Source organism: Fusarium vanettenii (genome assembly GCF_000151355.1).
Source record: "Fusarium vanettenii 77-13-4 chromosome 4 genomic scaffold NECHAsca_3_chr4_2_0, whole genome shotgun sequence".
Lineage (NCBI taxonomy): Eukaryota > Fungi > Ascomycota > Sordariomycetes > Hypocreales > Nectriaceae > Fusarium > Fusarium vanettenii.
The window spans coordinates 3,112,158-3,132,067 of NW_003315879.1; the positions used below are offsets into that span (position 1 = coordinate 3,112,158).

Consider the following 19,910-nt stretch of genomic DNA (forward strand, 5'->3'; position numbering starts at 1 on the left):
TTCGTGGCTCCACAAACACGTCGCGTCGGTTCTTCCTTCCAGCACTTAAGAATAACCAACCTTCTATTTACAATTTTCCTGATTTAGACTAGCGCAAATTACATAACTCCCGCCAGCTGCCCGTCAACTCCAGACTCCACCCAGCTTGCTACCTAGCATGTAATAGGCCTAGCTCTCCGGAGCCGCACGTGCTTCGTGGGGCAGCGGCCCGGATGCAGGAACGGGACCGGCAGCGGGATCTCGTCTCATACCCGGAGCTACGTCCGTCTCGGCACTCGGTCGTGCTTGGCCAGATACGGTTACATCAAACAGCAACAACATGCAAACGCACATCACACCCGTACAAACTGTCATGATAGCAAAACGCTGGGTATCATTTGCTCCAAGCCTATGTATCCCCGAAGCTTCATCACCACCAAACGAATACAAAACATCTAGAATAACCTTGATCAAATCAATCCGGCGACGTGCTCCAACAGCGACCGTCAAAGGAATCCCTCCCACATCGCAAAACATCTGCATCATCCGCTAACACAAAAACTCCCAATGCGTGTGCCCACAGAGCCTTGACCTGTCCTACGGCTGGCTCGAGGAAAAACATCCTCAATGCATATTTTTGCCACCTTCCTATCCTCACTCCTTTTCAGTCCTTGCCAACTTCCGCCACCCCTTCATAACTGTTATGCCAGAAACAGTAGAACAAAACAATGCTGAATCATGCCAAATAAAAACCGAGAAAACATGTCGTCATGCCGGGGTATATATCCCGAGGCCGTCAAACTCATCATCCCCAATTATTGCCTCGTGTCTTCTTCACTCTCCTTTTCATACACATATGTCCAAGAACCTTCAAGAAGTAGTCGTTGCCATAAAGTAATGGCTCGGATCCATCTGGAAAGGCTTCGAAAAGTCCACCTGAACCTCGTCCCAGTCGGGTGCCTGTCTTGATGGCTCCATCAACATCGAAGGGTCCAGGCCCGCATCTTCAAGCACAGCACTCATGTCCAGCTCAGCGTTGCCGTCCAGACTGGCGTTGCCCATGTTCATGTTGAGAAGCATGTCAGGCTCCAGGCTCGCCCAGCCAAGTCCAATGTCGAGGCTTACGCCTTCCGAAATGTCGCTGTTTGGTTCACTGCCCTCCTTGGCCGAATCTGGTGTGTCATTGGGTGTCGTCGATCGGTAGAGAGTTGGGTCGAAAGTGCCGCCAAAGCCCACTCCCATTCCCTTCTCGAGACCCAGATTCTGCATCAGAGTTTGAGGATCAATCGTCGAGCCGGCCCATGGGTCATTGACAATGCTTTCGACAGCCTTGTTGTCTACCGGCTTGGGCGTAGCGCCAGTCTTGCTGCCCGCCTTGTTGTCTAGGGGCTTGCCCATGCTACTAGCCGATCGTTTCATCCCATCGCCAGACATGGGCGTCGCCGTCATGGTAGCTGGGGTTTGACCCTGCTTGGAGTTGGTCATGCTCATGGCCGGCGCCTCCAGCTTCTCCTTCTTCACGGTACCGTCGGGTTCCAGACCCAGAGCCAAAGCCAGGTTGTCCCGCACAAACCCCATAGGATCCTCATGCGGCTTGGTGTGCTCTTCTTGGATGTGGTTCTGGAGAGCCTGCTCGTTAGGGAAGCCAACAGTCGAGTGCTCGCATTCTGGCTCCTTGCAGAGAAGTACTGGCTTGGGGGGCGCCTGAGACTCGGACGCTCTTCGCATATCAGGTGATGATTTCTTGCTGATTTGCGGCGATGGAGTGGCGCCCTGCGGTGTCTGCCCGGTAGTCTTCTGCTTCTTGCGCGCAGGGGGTATCTGGAGGTTCATATCCTTGGGGGGCTTTCCGTAGTTGGGGTTGCCGTGAGGTGACAAGGCACCAAACGCGAAGGATTGGGCCGTAGTCGAAGCGCCTGCTGCTTGGCCGGCCTTGTTGCCACCCTTAGGGGCGGTGGCCTGAGCCTGCGAGTTTCTACGCAGATTCTCAGCATTCAAAGCAACTGGTTGGCCTCCTTGAGGCTGCTGTGCCTGTTGCGGCTGCTGTGTCTGCTGTTGTTGCTGAGACGCTGGCTGTTGCTGCTGAGCAAGGCGGGCGTTCTGGGCCTGAGGAGTACCCTGCTGCTGCGCCTGCTGTGCTTGCTGTGCCTGCTGCTGTCGCTGCATCTCGCCATACTTTTGAGATGCGTAAACACTAGCAGCGAGATCCTTAGCCATACTCTCCAGCATCGCCCGAGCCTGGTCGATCTCAGCACACCGAATGCTGAATGTCTCCTTGAGCACCTTCATCTGTTCACCGTCCGCAAACTGTTTCATGATCCGCCATCGCTGAATCGAGTTAGCACAATCCTTCTCATAAGGGCTATCAGAACTTACTGTTCGGAAGAACATCCTAGCACGCGCCTCATCGCGAGTGACGCTATACCACTTGCGCAGCCCACGACCAATCTTGTTCATGTCAAGGACAATCCTTTGCAGTCTGTTCGCCGTCTCAGCATGCTCCTGTGGCGACATAGGGATGTCGGTCAGAGGCTCCTGCAACGCCTGCCGCTGCTCTTCTTGTCCAATTGCCTTGAGGCGCTCCATCTCATCCTGGTTGCCCATCCTGTTCGCCATCTGCATTCTCATCAACTGCTCGTACTTGGCCCTTTGTTCTGGTGAGAGCGAAGCAAGGTTCGGCATTTGCTTGGGTCCCTGTTGTTGCTGCTGCTGAGGCATTTGCTGTTGTTGGTTCGGCTGAGAAGCAGGTCTTGTCGGTGCTGGCTTGGCAGGTTCAGGAACGTCGGTATTCTCATCGTTGCTGGGTCGCTTCAGGTTCTTTGGGGCTGACGCCGGTGATGGATTGGGAGGCTGGGCCCGGTTGTTGGCCGTTTGCTGTCGAGGACCTCGTGTCTGTTCGGGGGTCGCGCTCGGCTGCCTCTGGCCAGTTGTCTGAGGAGTAGCATTTTGTCCCATATCTGGCACCTGCATGTTCTGGGGCTGTGGAGTCTGAGTGGGCTGTGGCGGCTGCTGAATCTGCATCTGCGCTTGAGGAACACCCATCTGGTTCTGAACAGGCTGCTGGCCTTGACCTTGGGCCTGGTTGCGAGCCGCCTGGGCTTGTGCGTGGGCCTGAGCTTGGGCTTGCGCCTGGTTTCGCAACTGTTGCTGCTGCATCCAAGAATGCTTCTTCATCTGGATGACCATAGCACGCAGCTGTTCATCTGGGATGTTGGCCAGTGTTGGCCTTTGGCTCCTAACTTGCGCAAGGTCTTGGGCAGTAGCCTGAAGCAATTGGGGTGGAACGTTCATGGCCACTTGCTGCCGTGGGATCTGTGGAACAGGTCCAACTCCACCAGGATTTTGCATGCCAGGGTTCGCATTGTTAGGCTGGCCAGGCTGCGGTTGCTGTTGTGCCTGCGGCTGGTTTGCTTGTTGCTGCTGCTGTAGCTGCAACTGCTGCTGGGGTTGAGGCTGCTGTTGTTGCGGCTGGGGTTGGTGTTGTTGCTGAGGCTGGGGCTGAGGCTGCTGCTGCGGTTGCTGTTGCTGTTGCTGCTGCTGTGGCATCATGTTATTGCGCCTCTGGAGGATGAGCTGGAACTGCCTCTGTTGCACAGTTGCCAACTGGTTGCGAACATTCTGACCAACATTGTTCTGGTTGAGCCACATCTTAAGCTGCCCCCACTTCTTAACCTCAGGAGGAACTTGGTTCAGATGTTGTAGAACTTGAGGAGGCAAATCCATCGTGTCCATCATGGCGACCGCCTGTGGGTTCTGGATACGCATTGGCATCTGTGGCTGGTTGCCGTTCATCGGGCCGCCAGGCTGTTGCATGCCGACAGGCATTTGCCCACCCATGTTGGGGTTCATCTGGCCCATCTGGCCTGGAGGTCGGTTCTGCATCTGCCCCGGGTTGCCCTGGCCATTCATTGCCATGTTCTCCTGTCGCCGATTCTGCCATCGTTGCATCACCTCGTTGAGCTGATCCGGAGCCAAACCGCTGATGGTCGCACGCTGTTCTGATGAAAGGTTGGCGAGCATGTTCTGGAAGGCCTGGTTGTTTGGTCTCTGAGCTCCCTGATTGAACCGTTGATCACCAAACTGGACGCCAGCTTGGTTGCCCATCGGGTTCATGCCGTTCGGCGGTCGCGAAACAGGAGTATTGAGGGTATTCATGGCAGGGCTCTGAGAAGGCTGCATGTTTCCACCAACGCCAGCCTGGCCTTGCATCGACTTCATGTGAGCCTGGCTCTGGGACTGAGCGGCCTGGTTCATCTTCATCTGCTGGAGATTCACATTCTGCTGTGGCTGCTGTTGTTGCTGAGGGGGACGGGCGCCTTGGTTTGGACCTTGCTGGTTAGGCATGTTCTGGCCCATGGGCTGCGGTGTAGGATTGCGGTTCGGTCCGCTGCTCGCGGGTACAACCATCTGACCGTTTTGCTGGGCTATGAGACCGTTCATCTGCTGGTCTTTGATACTGTCCATGTTAGGAGTGAACGAGGTAAAGTCATTTCCTCCTTGCGCGCCATTGACCCCTTGCTGCTGTTGGCCCTGCTGCTGACCCTGCTGGGGGAGCTGTTGCTGAGGTTGAGGCTGGGGTTGTTGGCCCTGCTGGTGAAGGGACTTCTGGCTTGCCTGCTGTTGCATCATAGCCGCCTGGGGGTTGTTAGGGTTCTGGCCCATGCCTTGCTGCGGTTGACCTCTCTGCTGCTGTTGCTGCTGCAGTCGGCCCATGTTGTTTTTGAGAATCTGGAAAGCATGGTTTTGATAGAACCAAATTAACGGATCCTTCCCTTGGGCTTGAAACTCGGCAAGTTGAGCGGGACTCAGTCCTTTTGAGAGTTGCATCCTGGTCGCGCTCTTCTGTTCTTCAGTGGCATTGCTCATGATCTTTGTGGCAAGTTCGGCAACCTTGGCCTTGTCTTGTGCTGATAATCGCGCCATTTCTTGAGGGAAAGCCTGCTGTCGGTTCTGTCCTCCTGGCATTCCCATCATTTGTTGATTCGGGCCCATCCCGCGACCTGCTTGGTTCGGCATGCCCATGCCTCCCATGTTCATGCCCATCGGCATTTGTTGCTGTTGCTGGGGCATCTGACCGGGCTGGAGCTGGTGTTGCATCGGCTGGAAGCCTTGCTGAGGGCCTTGCCCCATTCCGCGTCCCATCTGCATCTGCATCATAGCCTGAGCCTGGGCTTGAGCTTGGGCTTGAGCCTGCGCGTTGGCGTTCAGTTTGTTCGTAATGTTGGTTCCGTTGGCCTCTCGTTGTTTGTAAAACTCGACCATCTTGTTGGTCATCTCCCGCTCGTAAGCTTCCTAAAATATCAGTTAATACATTGTCCGAGTAAAATCGGTGTTGCCGTCGGCAGGGGACGGGTTTACCTTTGTCGGGGATTCGTGAAACACGCTGCGCTCAAAGTTGCAGCCAAATTCGGCTGCCTTCAAGTGATCATAACCGTTCATGGCGAGTGCAATGTTGGTGATGCTAGTATTCGTTAGTGGACTCGTGTCTCAAACACGGTATCCAGGCAGACCTACAGGTTCATGGTTTTACCAAGACGGTCAAGGACAGTGACATTGGACTGCCAGCATAGGCTGGTGAATGGTTGTGTGTGCTGGACCAGGTTCTGATACACGATCTGCTGGAGCTGAGGGTGAGACCCTTTCCTCATCTGCTGCTGCATCATCTGGCCGGCCCCAGCCATGTGCTGCATGTTGGCCGCCATGGCCGCAGGGGAAGCGATTCGGCGAGATCCAATCTAGGTTTTGTGGTATATGCAGCTCGCGTACGATAGTTCGAGATGAAAAGTAATTTAGCGGTCTCGGCGGTGGATACAGGGGAAACCCAGATCGCGGCGATGTAGGAGTAGCGTTAACAAGGCAGATAGGTGCTGTCGGCCAAGTTTTGAAGTGTGTCTGGTGACGAGGCGGATAGCCGTCAAAGGGCTGTGGGTTGCCTAGTGGGATGCAAGGCGGTCCATAAAGAGGCAACCAGTTGTTCGGCAAGGCGACGACCACTTTCAACTCCCAACTGTGAAGGCGTGTCGCGTGTTCGGGGTCGGAGAGGAACTTGGCAAAGAAGCGGCTTCGATCAAGAGCACCAGGTTCGCGATGGGTCGAAGCTTCGCGGCTCGGTACGATCGCGAGGACGATACAGAGTACACAACGGTATGCAGAGAGTTTATGCGAAGTAACAAGTCGTTAAAACTATCAACACCTTGCGTGAGTGGTGTTGAAACGTCCAGAGGAACGAGCGGCGACGGTGGATGCGGGAAGGATTGCGAGGGCGATTCAGCGTCGTGTCGAGGCGTGAAAGGTGCGGTGCGTCTTCGTTGGTAAAGATAAAATGGGTCGGGCCGGCTCGCCGCAAGGGTCGTCGTCGGTTTGCTCGTTTCCAACAGAAAAAAAGAAGTCGAAATAGAAGGGAAATGGTCGACGAAATGGTCGTTTGTCAAACCGTCTGGGAGAAGAGGGGAGTCGCTGGTCGACCCAGAGCGGTGTTGTTTTGGTGGAAAAGGTCGCAAGCGCCTTGGGTTGGGGGTTGAAGGTGGTAATGTGTGGTGTGGAATTTTGGCGGCGCCAGGGCCCCCCTGGTCGAGGCAAGCCAACCTGCCCGGGCTGGGAGCTACCTGAGGTACCTGTACCTGTACTCGGTAGCCGTACCTCTCTAGCCTGTAGGCGGAAATTCTTGGGGCCCAGGGTCAGGGCGACTGCCGAGTTGGAGCAGGATGGGTGGAGTGTCTGTCGCAAGCAAAGGTCCCTCCCTCCTGGGGCAAGAAATGAAGTATCCGTAGGTAATGATTACAAAAAGGTGGACGAGATGATGATGGAAGCGAGAGGGTTTCGCGTGTTCGCCGATAATTGAGATTGACGCGGGGAGAGCGAGCGATAGAGGAAAGAGAGTTGAGGGGAAGAAAAGTGAATGTCAGCGGACGTGGACGTGGGAGGAGGGAAGCAAGATGAGATCAACTGGGCCACAAGCTGCTGCGGCAGACGTGTAAATCCAGGCACGAGACGCCCCGTTTGACCCAGCGTCTGTCAGCCGGCGAGGGGACAGAAAATGTGGCAGTATCGGTACAACTGCTATCTAATCTACCAAACATTGCACTCGTGGAAGATACTGCTTGATTGTTTGGATTCGAGTCTCTTGACACGAGATGGGAGACACTCATCGGTATGAGTGAATGGAGGTCAAGCAAAGTAGAGTGGACTTCCAATGTGGATAAGGCACCTGGGCAGAGTCGCGCTAGACCGAAAGAGACTACGGGGCGTGTCGGCAGGGCGCCTGGGCCTGAGCCTAGAGGCCGCCTAGCCCTGAAATGGTACCCGCGCTGTACATGGATCTCATTCACTTGTGCTTCTTCTCCTCGTCCTCCTCCGCCACACACTGCCTGCGCAACACGCTGCTGTGAGTGTTGAAAATACATCTACGATTGATTGCCTCACTCTCCTGCTGCCTACCTACCTACATACGTAACCGTACAGCAATGCCCGGCTGGGCAGCCGTTTGTGTTACCGTCAGGACATTAGATGCATTGCTCGCCCACGCATCGCCCGGACTCTATTACAGTGCAAGTGCAGTAAGGGTCCCTCCCTGCTTCCTTGCTTCTCCAGCCCAGTGTGGCCGGTTTGTGTGGCGACCCCTCCTCCTCTCGATCAAGGTTGAGGCGGTGGCCGCATGGGCTGGCGTCCATCCGTCGTTGGACGGCCGCTAGAAGTATCCGTGTGTGCTCGAGTCTCATACCGTCTGCGTTCCTCTTTTTGCTGCTGCTCTTGCTGGCGGCCCGTCTGCTATGGCACTGCACGGTAGGTACTGTACCCTACCCCATTCATGTCCGTCATGTCTGTCTGGGGTTGGCGACAGCTGAAACGAAATACTCCCAACATCAAAGTGTCACGTTTGATTCAAACATACTAGATATGTACGGCGCACGGCCTGGTGGAGAGGAACAGAGTTGACCAAGCTCCTCCAAAGGGGGGGAAGCTGCTGGCGCTGGCTGACGGGCTTGGACAGGTTCATTTCGCCCTCGAGTTGTTTTATGAGGGCAGATCGAGTGCCCGTATTATTGGGCGGATCCTGATATCTGGCGCCCTCGAGCTCGAGGGGCAGCCCAGAACGAAATCGAGAGGATCGTCTAGAGAAGGACAGTTCAAGCTAAAGGAAGACTTGACGATCAAGGCGAATCAACCGTCAGACAGTTTCGTTGATGGAGTCAGCTTGTCTATCCAAACTCGCAAACGTGACACGCTTCCAAACGCACAAAGAAGCACGAACAAAGCGCCACAGTCATTGGCTCGAGTCCAAACCCCCAGGTCGGAGAGAAAGGTGTGAGAGCCACCAGAAGAACAGAGCAAAGGAAAAAAAGAGCTGCTTCTGCTGGACGGGGGAGGGAGAAGGGGATCCACGGGGTCCCTGTCGTTTTGAAAGCGCCCCCCTCCCTCTCCCACCCCCTAATCCCTACCTCGAGAAGCCATGGACTGACGACCCTAGGCCCAGGCACGGTACCGGGTACTTGGAGGGTACGAGGTGAGAGTACCGCGATGGATGGATCCATGATCCGCAGGCGCAGTGCTTCTATTTACGCTTCTTCCACGATGGAAGCAATCTGGTTGGGCATCTGAAGAAGCAGGACAGGACGTCTTGGAACCAGCCAGCCGCGGTGGCTTGCTGTTTGAAGCGCTCCTGGCTTAAGACATACTTACATGCGCTCGACTCGAACGCTGCGAAACGTGCACATTGGACCAGGCTCCTGAACGTCTGCTGGTGCAAAGCGTCTGGGTGCATGTATGGTGGTGGATCTTGATGTACATGTCCTGAAATGTGGTGGTGGGTGGTGGGCTGTCAGTGATGGTGGCTCGTGGACCATCACCTCAGCCCAGCAGGGAATGACTCTCCAAGTGAGTGTGTGTGCCGCTGGGTCAGAGAAAGGACGTCGATCAAAAAGAGATGCACTTCGATTCGCCCCGTTGGGTTCTTCAAAGGCCAGTTTGTAGGGTAGCTCTGCCTCTTCTCTGTATGTACGTCCAATGCTCCGCAGGGCAGGGCAGGGCGGGCATGGAGAGTTGTCACCTCCTCAGGTGTTTGCTCGACCGCAGCAGGGGTCCTGGACCGGGATCTCCCACTCGCGGGCACGCACGCACGCATCAGCAACGTCGACAACACGACGACGACACACGGTCAAGACATGTTCCAAACCGAAACAAGATCTTCCCATAAAGACTCGGCGAGTTTTGCTACCACACTCGGTCAGTCTCGAGATAAGAGAGAGAGAAGTCACAATGGAACAAAGAAAAAAAGATGACGGCGGCATGGGGAAGGGGGGCGAAGAGTTTCTGGTGAATGAATGACACTCTGGTTTCCTTGAAAGAGAATGGATGCGGAGCTGCCACGAGGCACAAGATGTCATCGTCACACACACTCTTCTCACTCACACGGAGTGCCGACTTGAACTCTACTTCTCCCCCTAATCATTGACAAGATGGGGTTGAGTTTTGTTCGTTGCGCAATTCTCACCCTAGAAAGCAGACACCACCAGTTCATGCTTGGTACAGTAGAGGGTAAAGAAACGACAGAAGAGAAAGAAAAAAAAATACGTTGGGCAGAGGAAATTGGGGCAAACTGGCTCTTCCCGCCCTTCCCTTGGGGAGAGAGAGAGAGAGCGCAGACAGGCTGTCCCATCCATGTCCACCCTATCCATCCATGCCGACATAGTGTAATCCCTGCACACGCCATCTGGGATAATGACCCAGTCCGCTCACACCTCCAGGCGCGCTCAAAGAGAAGACGACAACGGATAACTGGCTGGACAATGTATGGGCGCAAAGTGTTTAAAGGCGGTAGAAGGGATGTTTGTGACATGCTTCAGCGCTTACAAAAGAGCAATTCTTACCCAGGAGTGCGCTTCTTACGCGCGACGAGAAATCTACACATTCAAACACACAACATCGCGACACTTGACCACCGGAAGGCGGGTCTTTTTTTCTCTCGTCCACACACCCCATGCGACCCCCCCCCCCGGTCTGGCTCGCTCAATGCCGTCACCACCGCTCTCTCTGGCTCAAGGGAATTGACTTGCCCCTAGCCGGGCCTAGTGCCAATGCTGCCGCCGCATTAGCCCCAGGTCGATTGGCCAGATGCACAGGAGAATGTGCCTATCGAAGGGGTCCCTTTCTTTCTCTCTCTGTCTCGATGCCGTTCCCGTTTCCTCTATGGCATGACACGATAGTGCCCGTCGAAAACACCTCAGGTCGTCGCAGGCATTGTCGCAGATTTAGGTGTGATTCTTGCAACTGGAACAGGTATTTGCTCTCAAGAGTAGACAGACCCAGAAGTGCACGAACCTTAGTTCCTCGGCATGTCTCTCCCTGGGTCGACATTATGTCTCTGCTCATGGCATGAACGAGCCGATATTGGACTGAAGAGTGCCCGAGCTCTCGCGTCAGCGGGACCCGACCAGTTTGGATCTCGAACTGGATCTTGGTGAATCGAAACAAGCAGAGTAACCGTGATGGATCGATCTGGCCATGTCCGTTCGTTCGATTGTGGATCTATTTCTCCCGGACCCTCCGCAAGCTTGATCATTATCAGGCTGTTCCTCAGCAGGTGTTTCTTCCCTCAGATTGTGACAATCACAAGTTCTCGATTATCATCCAGTCTTTTTTGTCCTAGCGCTAAATTCGTCCGTTCGTTAATCATCCCGCCCTAGCATAGGGTACAGTAGGCTCCGGGTCACTAACGTCGACAGACGGTTGCAGCTTAGCTCTGGCTTGAGCGCCGGGATTCAAGTCTCGATCCTCCCGCCGGCGGGTGACCCGAGAGGAGTGAAAAAAGGCAACGGCTTGGTTTTGTTGGTGGCTGATCTCGATAAAAAGAATGTGACTCGGCCTAGAACTACTGTAGTCACTAATTACTGGGAATACCTACTAAAGCAAACAATGTCGTCTACCCCAGAAAAATAACTGTCGGTAACCTCGCCAACCAATTACTACTTTGCTTCGGAATGATTAAATGTTGAGATATGTTTTTCTTCTTCTTCTTCTTCTGCGAGTGATCATCTTCCCGCCCTGCTGTGTGGGTACCGGGTGTTCCCCCATTGGACTTCAAACATTTGAGACAAGCATCTCACTGTATACGCGGTTCCATGTTTCTTTTTCTTTGTCAGACAAACAGGCCTCCCGTCTCTTTGAGCTGAGAAGGAGGTGTTGATGTAGAACGGAAACCTGCAGATTTTCTGCAAGGCACAGCACACATTCTGTGATATTCTCGAAGCAAGAGAAAAAGGAGGCTTGCGTCCAAGATGGTGCCATGACTTGGTGCAATGGTAAAATTAGCAATCTTTGACGGGCTTCTATAAAGTTGACCACCGTTTGTTGCGCGTTAAAAGTCATTAAACAGTTGATGTGCATGAATGAGCGTCCTTTTTTCTTTAATTCATTGCTTGAAATGTGTTTGTTTGCGCCGTGTTAGTGTATCGACATGAAGCATCAACAGTTTCTCGAAATGCACGATTCATGCCCATCATCACATCCATCACAAACGCCAAACATGACGCCCCCTGCCAGGCACGAAAACCCATCACAATCCGTATCAACAGATACATGAATCGAGAAGTACAACATCTCGTCAGCCTGCCCTTACACACAAAAACGCAGCCTCATAAAGTCCCCCCCCCCCCCCCCCAAGCCTCACTTTATGGGTTCCCTCTCCAGAAACCATTGACGATCCCGTTTAGCTCCCGTCCAAACAAACAAAGAAAAAAGGGCGGGGCGCGCGCAAACTTGTCGATCAAAAAAAGTGTGCTTCCCGTCCCCTGGATTCTCTCTCAATCTCTCTCCATGTACAAAAAGTATCTGTACAACCACCGAAAGTGTGGCTGGTGAGATCTGACAGCCCGTTTTTTTTTCCCCTCCCCCAATTTTTGGTAACCCTTGCCTGCCTGGTCGAGGAACACGAGTACAAAGAGGCTTGTTGTTGTCATTGTTACAATAATCGTGGCCATGATCATGAAGCTTTTGGATCTTTTGTCCCTCTTCAAGGACGTTTTGCCTGATTCAATCTCATCCGGCGCTTCTAAAGTAGCTAATCGTGCCCCTTCAGAGGCAATGTCTCACTATCTCTGCCCAGAACAGGAAAATCGATCCCTTCTTCTCCTCTCCCCTGCAGCAACAGCAGCAAAAGAGTCGCTCTCTCTCTCTCTTTCTCAGCCCGTCCCGTCCCGTGCGCTTTGACATTGACTCAGGCTTTGCCGTGGGACAGCAAAGCAAACCAAGGCACAGCACACACGCATATCTTGCCGTAAAACCCGTCCATGTCTCTTCAATCCTTTCCATCGTCGGACTCTTTTTTCTTTCCTCCATGATTTGAACTTTAATGGAACTAGGTAGATCAACGACGCGTCGCCTCATCTCTTCCCCGGTCAAACTAAACTTGGCCACCTCGAAGCCTTGTCCAGGGCGCGCGCCCGTCCCGGCCAGCTGGATCGCCTAGTGTCTGGAGCGATATGGGGCCTGGGGGAGAACCATCTCGTTTGGCGTCAGGGAGGCTGCTAAAGCCAAACCAAACCAACGCCGTTAAACCAACCTATCCCTTTTCTCTTCCACTCTCTCCCTTGGTTAGATGGATGATCAACTGTGCCTCGGCTGGTTGCTCACCTTGAAACTCTCGCCATGCTCTTTACCTTGTGAAGAGAGACGGACTACGGAGGTCTCTCTCAAAAGTTTTGTCCAGGAGCTAATAGCGCCAAGGCCGCTTATCCCTGTCGGTACCTGAGGTACTTTGGAGCAAATCTTTTCAGTTACTTACTCCCTAAAGCTATAGGGAGGGCTATTGGAGCCCAGGGGGAAATCTAGTGAAGCTTAGAGAGCTATATCCTTAGAAGATAGGGGCTTCAAAAGCAAAGAAAGAGGACCATAAGTACCGATGTAACTGTGCTTGGAAAATGGCCTCTGATTGGCTCGTGTATTTGTGTGGCTTGAGGGCCAGGACAAAACTTTTGAGATAGACCTCCGTACACACACACACTCTCATGCCAAGTCAAATCACGTCAGCCAACCAGGGCAAACGTGGCTGTCACCCACGTTCCGCCTGTCTCCAATCTTGATCTTCTATGAAACAACTTTAAACGCCTTCACACGTCGGGCGTCTCCATTTCTCTCCCTCGACTCTCTTTTGTAGCACAGCCCGTCAACAAGACGGCATTTTCCAAATTGACATTGCTGTGTTCAACATTGCGCATGAGGTGATGGACGGGGGGACGCCCGCGTCTTCGTCTCCCCCGTGATTGCACTGGTCCCAACCAGCCGGGAGCCGTGGAATGGTGAATGGAATTCCAAACCTCGCCACCCGACAGGGGCAGTCGGCCAGGGCCGTCGAAAGAGACGGGGCTTTCCATCTTTGCGCGTCGCATCCCATCTCGTAGAACAGCTCTTTAAGCCTATCGATTTACTACTGGGCGCCTTGGTTCGATCGAGGGCCTCACCCTTTGGGCCGCAACAGGTCGCCGTCATCTTGCATGAAAGAAAAGATCAAGAGACGCTCGCAGCGCAGCAAATGCTCACCGTGAATTGCCCAACGGCCATCGTCGCCCGTGGCCAGTGTCAGACCAGGGTCCTCCCTCCTTCGGACCCAGAACCAGGCCTCGGCGACAGGGACCAGGCTCGTATCGTCGGGCCACTCGCCTAGACTTGAAGCCATCTCAATCTCACTGATACTTTGACAGTGGTGGCCAAGGAAACCTCACGACGTGTCACAGAGGAGACGCAGGATTTTCGCCATCAAAGCTGGCGCCCTCCTTAGGTTAGGTAGTTCTCTTCTCTGCATGCCTTTGTTCACGGCTTTGATGCTCTTGACTGCCCTGAGCCCGAGCATGCAGAGGCCCATTCTCCGTCATTGGACGCCTCCTCGGTTGATCCGGGCCATAGCTTGCATCCCCAGACCGTGCCCGACCTTGGCGAGATCAAAGGTCAAGATTTCGAGGCCGAGCGCTAACTTGAGCTTCTTGCGTAAAGTAGTTTTAGAAATAACATCTTGCTCGACATCTCTCAGCCTCAAATCAGCTTCCAATTCACCCTTGGGAGCACGCACGGCTCTTGTAATGTGCCGCGGGTTGACTTCACAGGAACGACATCCATCGTGTCTCCACGGGAACCTCGAGAAAGCCGACAAGCCGTGCACCTGGAAGCACGGCACCATGCATCCACGCTGTTCAACCTTGACCGTAGCATCCAGTCAACCGTGGCCTTTCTACATTGACAGATGAGCTAGAGTCTCACGTCACAAAGACAGCTTTCTCTCTCGACTCGGCCTGATCCGGATGCGCCACACACTTTGGGTTGAACCTTGAGAGCAGATCATGTCAATGTACCAAATCAAATTGAAGCCATCGTGGAATAAGTGCCAATCACCTCCCTCCGCTGGCACCTCGAGTTGCTCAAGGGGCTGACCATGCTGAAACCACTAGTTAGCCATCTTGCCATGTCAGGCTGGTGTCCAGGAGGACGTTGAAGGCTTACAGTGCCATCGCCTTGACCGTTCTGAACGGTCCAACATGTTTAGTCCCTGGACCAGAGTTGTGGCGTGCAGCCATGGTCTGTAGGATTCGATGCAATGCCGTAAATCATTTTGCCTGGGGATCTTGTGGCGGCGGTGAGGTGAGGACAACACGGGCGTGCTCGTGGTAGTCTGTCACGCTGTGAAGGTCCAATCTTGTTTTATTTCTGGCGGGCATCTCTCTCGCTCGAGCTTCATGTCTAGGATCATGCTGAGTTCTGGGCAATAGTCAAGGATATTTTGCCGACTCTCGGTGTCTCTCCACAGGGGGCTGTCGAGATGATCGCCACCCAAGGGAACATGATAACCCATCGGTTTCACTAATTGTTCATGGTCACCAACTAGGCCCGGCTTCGACGGACCCGGCACAATCGCCTTGCCTGGGTGTACTCTGAGACGTTTCATGAACCATTCGTCGGATGGCTCAGAGTTGTTGAGTCGCTTTTGGAAACTCAAGATTCGTCGGATGGCTGAGATCCTTCGAAGTGATAATCCTCCACTACCGCCGAGATAAGCGGCATCAGTTCTAAACAAGTTCTGTTAGATATGAAATGAGATTCCCATCTGATATCAGATAGACTTACGATCCCAAGCTAGTCCAATCTGAGTCTAGAAACTCGTCTAGACCTTTCGGAGAGTTGGCACAAAGGATGCTGTCTGACTCGTATCTCAATATCCACTCTACCCCAGGAAGGCTTTCGTAGAATTTCGGGTCAGTCAATAGGCTAGAGGAATAATCTTTATCCTCAGCGATTGATAAGCTGGAGATGATTTGAAAAGAGATCTTTCCTCTCCTCTGTCGGTACTGTATTGCATGTGCCTGTGCGACTAGGGCAACACTCTGTTGAGAACCGATCATCAAGAAGGGCCAATCTCGCGGCACAACCGACATCATGTGTAGAACCAGGGGGGCAAGATGTGGACTCGGTCTCGGTTCGATCAGCAGGGCCAGCTTAGACATGTTGTACTGCGTTGGAGAGTTGCTATTGGATTCCAGGTGGACCATGGCCTCTGCTTGACCGTCTGGCGGTGAGGTTGGCTCACCGAGACTTGGCGAAAAACGCGGTATGAGATGGGCAAGCCACCACCTGCAATTACTCGTCAGCAGTTCAATGCATCTTTGAATCGGTGAGGCCTTACGTGAGGATCAGAGAGAGACAGAGGATCATGCGAAGCTTTGTGGAAGAGGCAATGCCAATCATGTTGAAGGAAGCGAAACGCAACATCAAGAGGTTGAGTAAAGAGAAAGGGCCAATCTCTCCCAAGATAGTTGAATGAAAGGAACAATACGGAGAGAAGAAAATGTCTGGAGTCGTTGAAACCTTGGTCACTGGCCCGGGTTGGTTGTGACTTGAAATGGGAAGGAGCCACCCGAGGTTGCTGCACACGGCAGTCATGGCATCAACAACATCTAGAAGGTGTTGAGATGAATCCTTGAGAAATGCATTATCGGCCAAACGAGCGGGAGCTTTGTTTCTATCTGCTTCAACAGAGATGGAAAAGGTCTCATTGACAAATGCTCAGGCCAAGATGCCTTCCAACTTCACCTGTCGCTTGAAGCTGGTGGCTGTTCTGATCACCTTGATGTAAGTCTTCCCTGAATGGGAATGAGAACAAATTTCTTGATCGACCTCTACGATCCGAACGACTTAGAAAGAAGCTAATCAGCCGTGGTCAGGATCCTCACTGCCGTGTTATATCCCCTCAATACCACGACGTCTAGAGTCCTTCTACCCAGTTCGAAGCCCCAGTTCAACGCCTCCAAGCTCGCCCTGCTGGTTGAAACACGTCCACTCCCAATACTGGCTCCCTTGATCCTACACTTCATCTCCGTCGTTCCACCAGATTGGCCCTTTCTATTCATGGGCTCCTACGACTCTATCGAAGCCATCAACAACTCCTTCGCCATCCGCCAACGAGTTGTCCAAGGCAAACTCGCATTGACTCCCGTTCCTTCAAATATGAGCGTTCAAAGCCAGGAAATGGTCAGTCGCTTCTTCACAAACTTGTGGCTATACGAAAAGGTGCTCCATCCTGCCGAGTGGCTGCTGGTATTTCAGACGGACTCGATCATCTGCGCAAACAGCAAGCATGACCTCGACGACTATCTCGAATACGACTGGGTCGGTGCACCTTGGAATCCCAACTCTGCTTGGGGAGGCAATGGGGGCCTTTCACTCCGCCGAGTTAGTCGTATCATAGACGTCCTCCGAAACCTTCAGCGTCCACACAATACTGAACCAGAGGATGTCTGGCTTACAAAACGTCTAGCTCACCACCCTGACGCCAAGTTAGCCAATGGAAGCGTATCTCTGACATTTTCAGGCGAGTTACACAGTGGTCCACCTGAGAAGGTTGACAAGATGAGAAGCAATGGGACTATTGAGGATACCAAGAACATCGGGGGCATTGATGATTGGAAGGGATTCTACGAGCCCATGGGCTATCATACTGGCGGTGGAGGAGTATGGCTTCACGCACCCATCTGGGGAACTCCTGAGCTGAGGCAACATATCTGGTCATATTGTCCCGAGGTCAAGATGACGCTGGATATGGACGTGGCGAGATACATGCCAGGGAACTGCCGCAGCCGTTGGAAGAGGTAACCCCTATAAGACGTTGTGTCATATGAGTTGAAGGATGTTTATCTCGAAGATGGGTTTTATATTACCGAATTGAAGATCCAATAGAGAATATACCTGTCAGTCAGATGGTTGACGACGTGCAACACCAAAGCAAACTAATCAACATCTGTAATCTCATTCATGCTATACACATACACAGTCTTTGTTAGTATCTACTATCACTGACTAATAACTATTACGATCTGAGCAAAACAAATGCGCCCCTAGACAACTCCTAAGCACTATCATGACATGGTCCCGTTTCTCAAATACATACATACATGTTGCCTCCATCCTCCACATTCCAGAGCTGTAGTATAGTACAGATTTAGCCAGCGACAGCACGGCCGACAGCGCCAGCGAGCTCGCCAAACAGGATGCCCTTGAACACGTTCTCACCCATGCCCTGCGTCCATGCGCCAGCCTCCTTAAGACGGGCCTTCCACGCCTCCTTTTGCTTCTCGCCCAGCTCCTCCCATGTCTTGCCGGGCCCGTGGACGGATGGCTCGTGGACATCGAGTTGAAGTTTTGGCACAGAGGCGTCGTCTCCTTCAGCAGTTGCAGGAGGCGCTTCGCCCTCGTACACCACAAGGGTCTCACCAGCATCGGTCTTGAGGGTATCTCGGCCGGCAAGCTTGGCCAAGAAATCTTCGGCCAGGAAGGCAGCCGGTGGATGCGCAGGATCCCGGAGAGTCCCGTGCCATGAGGGGAGGAACTTCTCCGCGTGAAGGATCGGGCGGCCGACGCCATATATTTCGAGGATAGACTGGCCGATGACGGCAAGGATGAGCACGATAATGGCCAGAGCAATGGCAACTGGGCGGAAAGATGGACCACGCGACTTCATGGCAGTAACATAACGGGTCGGGCGAGGAGGTCCCTTCTTATTCCGCGGGGCCTTGTCAACGTGTTTCCGCAGGGGAATGCTGTGAACAGCGACCGTCTTTTGGAGGGAGATGCTGGCGAGCTTGATGAACTGCTGGCGGATATGGGTCTTGGGAGTGACAAAGGTCGAAAACGCAAGACCGGTGATATTGTCGGTGCCATGGACGTCCTTGAGAGTATACAGGGGCCAGAGCTTGGACAGGAGTTCTATAGAAGCACCTGGAATGACATCAACTGTGTAGAGCGAGAGTGAAGAGTCGTGGCCCGCAACTGCGATAATGAATTGCGCCTCGCCAACTGGAGCTCCAGGCGACGCAGGAGGAGACAAGTTAGCCACAGCCAGAGCAGTCGCAGAGATCTTTCTTGGTATCCGGGCGCTGACAGCCAACCGGGCGCCCTTATGGCCTGTGTAGGGCAGTCTATATCCCTGAAGCACAACACCACTTCGCTTGGGGAGGTTGGCAGCAGCCACGAGGAAATTGGGGCTCAGATAACGAATCGACCGGAACACGGGTCGCTCGCCATGGTCGTCGGGCATCGTGTATACCAATTCTGGGTCGCTGCTCTCCTTCGCGCCGATCTTGACAAGATACAGCTCGTACTTGTAGCAGTATGCGACCTGAAACTCGTTGTCTCCGGTCTGCACAACATCCAAATCCTCGGCTTCCTTTGGCAGCTCCAAGACGCCACGCAGCTTGGTAGCAGCGCCAGACGCTTCGAAAACAGCCAATTGATGCTCCTTACCCATCGCAGTAGCGGCAGCGCCCACCGGCCCAGCGACTCGCAGCAGACGTTGATACATGTCGGCATCGGGGTTCTCGAACAGTGCGGCGCGCGACAGCTCAGAGATGTTGGAGTCGGGAATCTTAGTCCCGGCCGCGGCGCGAGCCTTGGACTGCTCGATGGCAAGGGTTCGGAGGTGCTCGTTCTTGCCCTTTGCGATACTGTCGTGGCTCGAGTTCACGCCGGCGTAGAGGTATGTCGTCTTGCCCTTGTGCGAGCCGACGGCGAGGGACATGACGCTGTCTTCATCGCGGGAAAGGTCGATTTCTCCAGCTATGCGGAGCTCTTGCTGTGACAGGGTCTCGAGAACAGTCTGCGACTCGGGTTAGCTACAGTTCGCAATGCCACTGAGAACAGCCAACTCACAATCTTGTTTCCAACTCCAGATCGACCAGCTCCACCTCCACCTCCAACTACCAAGCGAGTAGAGTCCTCAGGGTCAAAGTCAACGGCGTAGAGGGGGTAGTCGAGCTCTATGCTCGCGCGCGGGAATGGCGGGGCCATGATGGCGATGAGGCAGGGCCTCTGCTGACGGGAGGGACTATGCGAAGTTGAGAAGGCGACGAAACTGCGCAAAGAAGCAAGAAGCGCAAATGCAATGCGACTAGAGGCGCTTTGTGTGCGAAAAGTGACCGCGGGGGTTGCTTGGTGTTGAGTGACGCCAAGTTTGGAGCTCGAGGCCAGATGTTCTAGCTGGAAGCTCCTCTGGTTGGTCAGGCGCGATGATGACAGGGTTAGACAAACAGGGAAACCTGGAATGGAAGGTCACAGCCACATGTGGCGTTGACACTGTCGTACTGTGGCTTGACTTCAACGCTCGACGTCACTTGGCTTGACAATTGTGTCGAAACTTGTCTGTAGAATGGTAAAAATGCTCAGTTGGTATTATAACTATTCATAAATGACGTTTCTGGTGAGAAACTTACATTCAGACACAATGTGAGCCTTTGGACTGGGGATACTCAAGAGCCAGGGCCTGGCTAATTGGCGTCTTGAACTACTGGTCTAGAACCAAAGTATTGAAATACAAGAGACTTGGACCAACCGTTGATGTGCAGTAGGCTTGAATCTCGGGAATTTTGAATGGTTAAAATGCCGTGAAACATTCCATGCCC

General features: G+C 53.5%; 5 protein-coding genes across 5 annotated transcripts; 2 read left to right on the top strand and 3 right to left on the bottom strand.

Annotated features, from left to right (window-relative positions):
• Positions 1-849: 849 nt before the first annotated feature.
• NECHADRAFT_92970 (uncharacterized protein) lies at positions 850-5,669 on the bottom strand (the record flags this gene model as incomplete). The annotated part of the gene is made up of 7 exons (XM_003052314.1): positions 850-1,994; positions 2,097-2,307; positions 2,356-3,279; positions 3,315-3,375; positions 3,416-5,271; positions 5,338-5,440; positions 5,494-5,669. The coding sequence occupies 7 exons, from the start codon at positions 5,667-5,669 to the stop codon at positions 850-852; spliced, it is 4,476 nt and encodes a 1,491-aa protein (XP_003052360.1).
• Positions 5,670-7,131: 1,462 nt separating this feature from the next.
• Positions 7,132-8,287, top strand: NECHADRAFT_79450 (uncharacterized protein; the record flags this gene model as incomplete). Its single annotated transcript, XM_003051855.1, has 4 exons — positions 7,132-7,363; positions 7,441-7,535; positions 7,570-7,761; positions 7,874-8,287. 4 exons carry the CDS (start codon positions 7,132-7,134, stop codon positions 8,285-8,287), a joined length of 933 nt encoding a protein of 310 aa, XP_003051901.1.
• Positions 8,288-14,638: 6,351 nt separating this feature from the next.
• On the bottom strand, positions 14,639-15,464 carry NECHADRAFT_79451 (uncharacterized protein; the record flags this gene model as incomplete). The annotated part of the gene is made up of 2 exons (XM_003052315.1): positions 14,639-15,029; positions 15,088-15,464. The coding sequence occupies 2 exons, from the start codon at positions 15,462-15,464 to the stop codon at positions 14,639-14,641; spliced, it is 768 nt and encodes a 255-aa protein (XP_003052361.1).
• A 790-nt stretch (positions 15,465-16,254) lies between these two features.
• Positions 16,255-17,109, top strand: NECHADRAFT_37720 (uncharacterized protein; the record flags this gene model as incomplete). Its single annotated transcript, XM_003051856.1, has 1 exon — positions 16,255-17,109. A coding segment is annotated over one exon (855 nt), but the record flags the coding sequence as incomplete, so codon positions are not given.
• Positions 17,110-17,348: 239 nt separating this feature from the next.
• Positions 17,349-19,424, bottom strand: NECHADRAFT_104225 (uncharacterized protein). The gene is made up of 2 exons (XM_003052316.1): positions 19,162-19,424; positions 17,349-19,108 (listed from the first exon to the last, which is right to left on the bottom strand). Exons 1-2 carry the CDS (start codon positions 19,297-19,299, stop codon positions 17,456-17,458), a joined length of 1,791 nt encoding a protein of 596 aa, XP_003052362.1. The 5' UTR covers positions 19,300-19,424; the 3' UTR covers positions 17,349-17,455.
• Positions 19,425-19,910: the final 486 nt, after the last annotated feature.

Excerpts from the sequence above, each read along its gene's own strand:
- NECHADRAFT_104225 (XM_003052316.1), bottom strand. The coding sequence starts at position 19,299 with ATGGCCCCGCCATTCCCGCGCGCGAGCATAGAGCTCGACTACCCCCTC. Across the intron at positions 19,109-19,161 it reads CTGGAGTTGGAAACAAGATT|ACTGTTCTCGAGACCCTGTC; the intron begins GTGAGTTGGCTG and ends CCCGAGTCGCAG.